This window comes from Mesitornis unicolor, unplaced genomic scaffold (assembly GCF_000695765.1).
Source record: "Mesitornis unicolor isolate BGI_N332 unplaced genomic scaffold, ASM69576v1 scaffold12312, whole genome shotgun sequence".
NCBI lineage: Eukaryota > Metazoa > Chordata > Aves > Mesitornithiformes > Mesitornithidae > Mesitornis > Mesitornis unicolor.
In genome coordinates, this window is record NW_010169871.1 from 837 (window position 1) to 10,021 (window position 9,185).

The 9,185-nt window shown below is 40.6% G+C and overlaps 1 protein-coding gene across 1 annotated transcript; it reads left to right on the top strand.

Moving 5' to 3' along the window:
* Nucleotides 1-293: 293 nt before the first annotated feature.
* LOC104536793 (signal-induced proliferation-associated 1-like protein 1) lies at nt 294-8,886 on the top strand (the record flags this gene model as incomplete). Its single annotated transcript, XM_010179511.1, has 3 exons — nt 294-468; nt 7,432-7,535; nt 8,729-8,886. Coding segments are annotated over 3 exons (437 nt in total), but the record flags the coding sequence as incomplete, so codon positions are not given.
* Between the last annotated feature and the right edge of the window lie 299 nt (nt 8,887-9,185).

Below are 9,185 nucleotides of genomic sequence, written 5' to 3' on the forward strand. Positions count from 1 at the left end.
TTCCATGTGTGATGTGCACCATGTGCAAGCTGCGGTGTTGTCCTGAAAACAAGGAACATCAATGTTTTACTTCAGAAAGCATTTTGACATCTTCAGATGAAATGTGCCATTACCAAAGCAATTACTGTGGAAAGCAATGAGAGTATGTGGAACTGGGCGAACGCTTGGAATTAAACTGATAATTAGGTGGTTTTTTTTCTTTGTGAATTATGGGTTTAATAAAAAATGTGAAATGAATTCAATAAAAAAGTTGCTGTAAATCATATGAGATTGCAATCTTTTTCCCTTTGCAGTTAAGTTACCAGCTGAAGGTGGGTATCATGTACTGCAAAGCCGGGCAGAGCACGGAAGAAGAAATGTATAATAACGAATCGGCAGGTCCAGCCTTCGAAGAGTTTCTTCAGCTTTTGGGAGAACGAGTCCGACTCAAGGGGTTTGAAAAGTATCGTGCTCAGCTGGATACAAAGAGTAAGGCTTTTTAATTTCTTTCCTTAAGTGAACAAAATACATCATACGGTTGCTAAGTGGCTTTTTGTAGAGAGTTCTTAAAAATAACTCCTTTGCTATAGGAAGACCTATAGTTGTTTGATCTGAGAAGTGAAAGCAGAGCAAGCATATCATCTGACCCACACCTGCATGGCCTTTTCACTCTGAAAATTATTGGGGTTTTGTACTAATTTGGTATGAAATAATCCCCAAAGCTGCAACAAACCAGTAACTATGGAGCCATTATCAGCATTGCACATCCGTCATCAGTGTGTTGTCTACAAAGTGATCAGTACAGTTGGTATGTCGTGATGTTTTTTTAATCGTATGCTAATAGACTGTCACAAAAAAGGCTTTGAGAACCCATTGTCGTAACTCCACCTTGACAAGTTGATCTGTGGCTTTCCTGCTGTGTCTGTTGCATGTGGTTTTCCTTCTGGGCGGCTTTGTCTTACTCCTGCTCTCAAATGTATTCCTCCCTCTGATTTTTCTGTTGAGTTATGGAAATGGAACTGATTTTGGCAGTTATATTATGAGCTTGAACTCTAAAACATATTGCGACAAAAATGTGGAAAGATGGTCTTGTGTGATGGTATCTATAAAAGAGACTCCCTACTTTTGGAATCAGGCTTGTGAGATAACTGCTTATCAGCTAGTGCATGCTGTATTCAATTTGTAAATCTATTTAAACATACTCGGGGGGAATTTTGGGCTGTCTTCCTTTTCTTTGAGCATTGGAACTAACCAGTTCCTATGGAAATCTTTTGTTATTCTGCCCACTTGCAGCAAAGGAAATTCAATGAGGAGTTGATTCATGAGCGCTGAAAAGCATTCATCAACCTCGGTGCAGTAAAAACCGCTCTGGTCACGCGTCTCCTGTCACAAGTACAGTAACTTGCTGGGCTTTACTGCTCCACTGTTCTACCTTGTGTCCTTGATTCTCACAGAGATAACGTTGCCATCTCCTTAGGCTGTTCTTGATCAGCCTAATCATCGCTCCTCAGAGGGTTGTAAAACTTCCTGGGGTTTTAAACCTAAATTAATACCTATTCTGCACACATTTACCACTGAGCCAGCTTTCCTTCAGCTGCAATACTTATAATTCCCTCTGTTGTATTTGCTCCCTTGCCTGCATTTACCCATTGCAGTTGTGTCTCCTCTATGCTTTTGTGGTGTTACCCTTAATAAGCTAAATCTGTTACTGCTGGAGGCATGGATTTCTGTGCCCCTGGCCTCCCCTGCCATGCAGTATTACCTGGTAACCTTCCTGTGCACTCATCAAAGTTTTAATTCAGTCTCTTCCATTTTAGTGGCTGGGATTATATATTCAATACAGAGCAAATCTGGGCACTTTCTTCTTGTAACGTTTCCTTGCCTTTACTGGAAATACACAATTCTCAGGCTGGGTTTTCTTATTCTTCAGCTCCAAAGTGTTATTTTATCAGCTATGAAAATAAACTTGGTCAAAAATCAAATGTGTGTGGAAACCAGAAAACATTCCATTGCTTCTGGTTCTGTATTGTGACCTCCTTGTTACTTTCAGTAGTTAAGGTAAAATCCTCTGTTTCTTCACTTCTGGTTTAGTTTCTTAAGATATCCACCTTTTGTGGCATCAGTCCACTCTGGTTTCTAGTACGTGTAAATGCTGTATGATTAAGAGTCGATGCATCTGCTCAGATACACCCATCAAAGCTGTAACTGTGTCTCAAGCACTTGCTTGAAATTTTCTTGTGAACAGCAGAATTTTCCAGTAATGTTTAAGTTCCTTCTTGTTGCTTCTGATTCAGGGAAAGAATTTTGCTGGATTTTGATTTTATGGACTACAATCTAGCCCTTGCTGACTGGACATGTATGGAAGCTTTTAATTGACCGAATCTTTCCTGATTTTGAGTTGTCTTCCTGTAGTGAAGGTTTTTACTCCATGTTGAAAGCTGACGTGTCTTTTTCACACTGCCCAGTAGACCTCCCAGCTCAATTCTGTATGTAAAACCAGAAGAATCAGGAGGCTTTACATGAACAGCTCATTGTGATCAGAGAGGAAGAGATGGGGGATGCTGAGTGGAAACTGCTGCTTTCCTGAAGTGTTTCCTGCCTTTTCTTTCAGCCAGGGTTTACAAGCTCACATGCATGGGACCTCATCAGCTAGAACTGCTTAGGAGCTCCTAAGCTGTCTGAAATCTTTCGGGTGGTGGTGTCTGCAGACTCACTGAGGAAACACGCAGTGACACAGCGTACGTGAGCTCTTACTGAGCAGGTTCAGACAGCAGCAAAGGTGAACAAACCTTTCTCACTGATCTTGATGGTGCTGTGTTGTCCTGTCTGCCAGTGTGCGAAGCACAGACTGAAAGTGGTGGAAGAGAAGCTGGTGTTTCGGGAGCGCAACACACAGCTTTTTGGGTAGCTGCATTCAGAAACCCTTATTACATATTCTACATAGAAAATAGGGAAAAAACACCCAACAAATCTTGTGGTAGGCAAAATGCAAAAGACCAGAGATGGCCACAAGAGCTGCATCTGGATACAGACAGGCAATACAATACATCAAGTAATCACTCTGTTCTGCCTTGGTCCCAACACAAGGGCCTGCAAGGGAGGAGGTTGTGGTTTTTACCCTTAAAGTTGATAGGGTTTTGTTAAGCCTACAGCTAGGAAGTGACCTTCTCCTTTTTCCAGCTCTGTGCTCTTCTGTTTGTAGAGGTCACCGTCATGAAAGAGATCTTGCGGTCTCATTACTCGGGAAGTTTTCCTGCGTCAAAATTCTGTTTAATGTCAGCACAGTTGATTGCAAAGATGCTCTTAAAAACAAATGTCTGCTCATTAACTTGCAAGAAAGGTCAGAGCTGTGTAGGCAGCTTTGCTAGTTGCTGTACCTTTGACGATACTTTGCAACCTATGAAAAGCAGATGCACGATGTACGACACGGTGCAAGATTTTCCCAGCATGAAGGGAAGCTGGTTTGTGTGTGTGCTCTGCGAATTCTCACAGGATGCTTTTAATTTATGCAGATTTGGAAAGGTAAAGTTGCTTCAGCAAAAGGCAGTTTGGGAACAGTTGTTCTTAGAAGTTTTTTAGAATTAGGGGCCTAATTGGTAAGTATCCATAACAGAGCCGGTTTTTAAAAGGAGGAATCTCATGCATCCTATTAACCGAAAGCCTATTTAAGTACATTGAGTCCTTCAAGGGCTTTAGCTCTGGATCTCTGCCAGTGCCACTGTGGAAAAGCGCTGCTACTTTGAAAGTTTTGTCTGTGTATTTCTGGAATTACCAGAGGGGAAGCAGTCTATCTCCTGGCAGCCTGCAGACTTCGGATAGGAAATAGAGCTTGAAAATGTCATCTAACCCACGGTTGCTAGGCAGTTTATGAGCGTTGCTTTAAAGTCATAAACATCACAGTAATCTTTCAAATTATAACTTCAGTCACTTTTCTTTCCAGTTGCAATGCATGCTTTGTTTCCCTAGCCCTCATTTAGTCTTTGTTTCTCAATATTTTAAATTGGTAAATGGGATCTGCTGGATAATGTCAGAACTGGTAACCTGGCGTGTGTGTCCAGCAGAGCGGTTGGTGCAGGAAATGAAGGAGATCAGTTAGTGTGAGTTGTAGGAGTTTGTGAATTACCTGCTTGATGAGATTATAAACTTAGCTAATAACGCTAGGTTTCTGTATTAGATGTTTATACTGCGTGACTTTTTGGTTTTAAGACACGAGAAGAATATAAAAACAGCATAGAAGTCACTAAACAGGTTAAAAATCTAGGGAACAAATAGACTTCAGGCTCTTCTCGGTGACAATGATAGGACAAGGGGTAATGGGCACAAGCTGGAACACAGGAGGTTCCACTTCAATTGGAGAAGAAACTTCTTCTCAGTGAGGGTGACAGAGCCCTGGCCCAGGCTGCCCAGAGAGGTTGTGGAGTCTCCTTCTCTGCAGACATTCAAAACCCGCCTGGACGCCTTCCTGTGTAACCTCATCTGGGTGTTCCTGCTCCGGCAGGGGGATTGGACTGGATGAGCTTTGGAGGTCCCTTCCAACCCCTAACGGTCTGGGATTCTGTGACTTCAAATTGACATTTCATTTAGAGATTGTCAATGAACCCCAATGTTTTTAATGAAATAATACAGATAGATTGCCTTCTGAACTTGTACTGTTTAATACCTTCTTTAATCTTCTTTAATATCAGTTTTCTAGTGCAGAGATTTTAATAGCTGCTGTGGGAGCAGGCTGACAAAGTCCTGTGGCTTTGGTGAGGTGAAGTTGTCAGCGGTTACGCTGTTCATGCCAACCACAGGTTTAAGCACTGCTGGTGCTGGAAAAAACACTCACTTCCTTGTGAAGACAGTTGAGAAACGTTGGAAGGACAGGAGAACAGGGTGGATTTTAAAGAAGTTTTTTTTTAAATGGTGGAAATGGATTTTTCGATGATGGAAGGAACAGAAGATCAGGTAAGTCCTCAGCTAGGTGATCGAATCCAGTAATGGGTCAAGACTGAGAGGGCATCATCAATACGTGTGCCATAGACTGATGGCAGGAGGGGATGTTTTCGGTGTCGAAAGATGCTAATGGATTTGTAGATTCTTCAGGCCTCTTTTGAATATAAGGAAATCAAAGTAGATTTTAGTGCACAGTCTTGAGTTTTACTGCAGGGGCAGTGATTTGATTTAAAGCAAACACCTGTAGTGATTGTTTTGTACCTCAGAAAAAGTGGTCTGGGCTTCAGAGGAGGAGTCAGAATGGTGAGAAAGATGCACGGTCTGCAGTGGACGTGGACTTCTGTTTGTGGCTGGATATGAGTAACAGGGATTTAAGCTGTGAAGTACTTGGGAGTCATTGGAATAATTACATCTGTCCTTTGGATTGTGGCTTTATTACTTAGTTTGCAGAACCAGTGCTGTTCTGAGAGAAAACTCTTTTCTGCCTGAAATGAAGTCCATCTGGGAAAGTTTTGCTGTCAAATACTACAGTTTTCGGCTTAAATGCATAGGTGGTGTTCTAGCATATTCTGTGTTTCAATTCCTTTACTCTTTTCCTCTTCTCTCCCACCCCTTTGGGGCTCTTTCCCCCTCTGTCTTCTTACCCACTTCCCTTTCTTTGTGCGCCTGCTTCCCTCTTTCCAGTTCTTTGCAGTGTTTTTGTATGAAGTTAGTTATCAAAGATGATGGACAAATCCGCGTATTTACAGTTAGACAGGATCAGTAAGGAGTTCTGTTGTTGTTTAGGTGACTTTCAGGTGCATCTGCCCCCTTCAGCGTGGGTTGCGGTGATCAGGCAGGCAATAAAGGCTGCTGCAAACCGAGTGCAGGATTAAACGATCCCACTTCAGTTGTTAATTAGCATTACAGAGGAAATATTTAGCAGCTAGCGAGTTTTTCATAATGGGAATGTTGAGTGCTGGAAAAGAGAGCCCCATCTCTTTGAAACATGAACTGAGATGTTTTTAATAAGATTCTAAAAATGACTTTCTTTTTCTTATTTCCCATTTTATTCCATAAAGATGATCTGGAAATACGAAATCTCTGTGCGGCTATAACGTAGAAAACTTTCCATTTCAGTTTATGGGTGATGTGGTTTTTCATTTACAATAAAGCTACCTCTATTTTACTGTTCTGAAGTCGAGAGAAGAGGAAAACTTCTTGTCAAAGCTTATACCCCAGATCTGGACAAATAAATTGTGTATTTGTGGTATGGTAAATGCCTCGCCAGACTTGGAGCTGTTATCTCCTTAGTAACACGATCTCAGCTAATAAAAGATGCTAAAGCGTAGTATTTAACAGCTTTTTAAAATACATTGCTATAAATAGCTGGGATCATGTAATACAGTAGCATGTTTCTATAACTTCCAATACCCAGGATGGTTTTTTCCATATATAAATACAGTTATGTCTAACAATCTGCTTGAAAACTGGCTTTTTGCACTGTGGACAGCAGTTCTATTTAACGGATTAGATTGTGCTCATTATTTCAGCTTGAAATGTGTTACTACTTAAATTAACGGAACATTTGTCAAGATCTTTTTTGAGCACGACAAAGTAAATCAGAAGTTCCCAATTTGTCTGTAATCAGGTGTTGTCTTCCACCAACGCTTGGTAAACTTTAATAATATCCCCTCTTCTTTTTTTATTTCTTTCTAAACTTCATAATCCTAGTTTTTACCATTTTCTCTCCACACGGAAGTCTCTCCATCCACGTGTAATTCTTTTTGTGGCCTGTTTCTGGATCCCTTCTCTTTCTTCTCTAACTTTTAAAATAGGGTGGCCAGAACCCAAAACAGGTTCCTATACCAGCACCATGACGCTGTTGCTGTGGGCTCTGTTCATCCTCAGCTGTAAGCACGCGAGCATCCTCCTTGGGTTTTTGGCTGCTCCCATCCATAAAGCACCTGCTTTGGTGAAGGTTTCATCTGACTTCCTTACCCTTAATTTAGTGTCCTGCTATTTACGATTAAAAGAACTCATTCTGTTCCTTCCTATGTTGTGGATCAAATGTCCATTGATATTTAATTCTGCACGAGACCATGGTATTCATTCACAGTATCTGTCTACGTTTCTTTCTGGAGTCTTTCTCACATTCTTTACAGTTCAGCTTCATCCCAGTTAGCCTGAGATACTGGGTGGTGTCTGAAAAACGTTTCAGACTTTGTTACCACATTTCATGCTTAAATAGGCTTTCTTCAGGGTTTTCTGGTATAAATTCCCTATTCCTACCAAGTCTCTCATTGGGAAAAGTACACAAAATATATATACGTCTATATATGTATACGTGGTGTTTACTTTGGCAGGTGAATAAACTGGGTAAGTTTTTACTTGCTGACGCTTCGGCTGGGATCAAGGATGAGCAGGAATTCTTGTCGTGCCTCATGATTTTCTTTGATAATAATGAGACTTTGCTTTTAAACTTCTTTTTTTCAACAATGTCTTTATTTTCTCTCTTTTTTTTCTTTTTAACTGAAGCTGATTCAACAGGTACTCACTCTCTGTACACAACATACAAGGACTATGAAATCATGTTCCACGTTTCTACTATGTTGCCATATACTCCAAACAACAAGCAGCAGGTAAGATGGACCATGTCTATGTAGAATTAATTTGTCCTCCATCTTAAAAGCAGCTGAACCATTGACTATTTATGACATCTTTGATTTGCTACTAGCAAAGAAAACGGTTAAAGAGTCAAAAGTAGAACTGGCCATCTCTGTGCCAGGAGGACTAGTAAAGCAGATCATTGTAGGTACATCTTTGGTCAGTATTTCTCCATAGGGCTGTTTTCTACTTTAATTATGCACTATTTACTGAAACTTTGATACACAGTAGTGTCAGTAGCACATCTGTGTTACATAAAGAAGAGGTCATATCTTGGGTTAAAGGCCATGGTGTGCTTGATAGGGTCTTCAACCTTCAGCAGCAAAGTCCATTGCAGTGTAGGGATTGCAGTCAGCAGACTGACAGGCACAGAATCGGAGGTGATGAGTGGGTGGTCCAGCACATCAGACAAAATCCTTTATTTTATTTATTTTATTTTTTATTATTACACTGAAGAGCTGTGTGGGCTGACCTGCTTTGTTAATCAGAAGTACCTGGTCTTATTCAATTCTAGGCCATCTTCTTGTTTGTGATGTGTATGCATTTAATTCCAGAAACGATACTGTTTTGTTTGTCTGCAAATAAAACAGACATTTCCTTCAACAGTTTCTTTTAACAATGAAAGATAACACAGCATTCTTCTTAGCTTGCTTTTGTACGTTAAATGTTATACTGCTTTGTATGTTACCTTTTACTATACTCTTAGATTTACTGAAGCCTATCAGAAAATTATTACAGCTTGTCCTAAGGGCAGTGACAACTGTTTTCAACTTGGCATGGAACCTATTTCTGGCTTGTAAAATGATACGAACTGGGGAATGTTTTCCAGCTTCCATGTGTCACTGATTACCCTGATACCAGCAGGTTTTTGTTGTCGTTTATCCCCTCTGTTTAGCTTAAAATGTTCCCTAACGAGATCTCCCTGTATCCTACACCTAGAAATAAAATTGTTAGGAAAAATGGAAATGCCCATGCCTGATATTTATTAGATTAATAACTGCTATTCTAGTGCTTGTCATACAAATCTTCAACAGTTACAGTTTTCAGCTTGAAGTATCATTTGGAATAAAAAAATGGAACAGTAGTAATTTGAAACGAAGAGAAATCATTGAGAATTGTGAAAAGACTTGTGTTTTAACCTGTGCGTAACTTCTTTTGTTGTTTAAAGCTTCTGAGAAAACGACACATTGGAAATGACATTGTGACGATAGTTTTCCAGGAGCCTGGAGCACAACCGTTCAGCCCAAAGAACATTCGATCCCACTTCCAGCATGTCTTTGTCATCGTCAGAGTGCACGGTCCCTGCACCGACAGCGTTTGTTACAGGTACCTACTGCTGGTTTCACCAAAAACGTGGACTCGGGGTGCAAAGAGAGGAGTCTTGGAAATTCTCAGTAGGGAAACATAACAAAAGATGGGGGTTGATGAGGAGAGTTTGGGACATGTGGATTTTGGACACTGTTTTAGAAAGTAAACAGGCACAGATGAGTATGTGAAGGAAACACCCAGTGAGGAAATCGATGCTGTCAATGTGTGTGTGCACACAAACAATGCACATAGATGTACAAAATCAAGCATTCGGGCATGACTTTTACAATTCCATTCTCACTTCTTTTTCCTTTCTC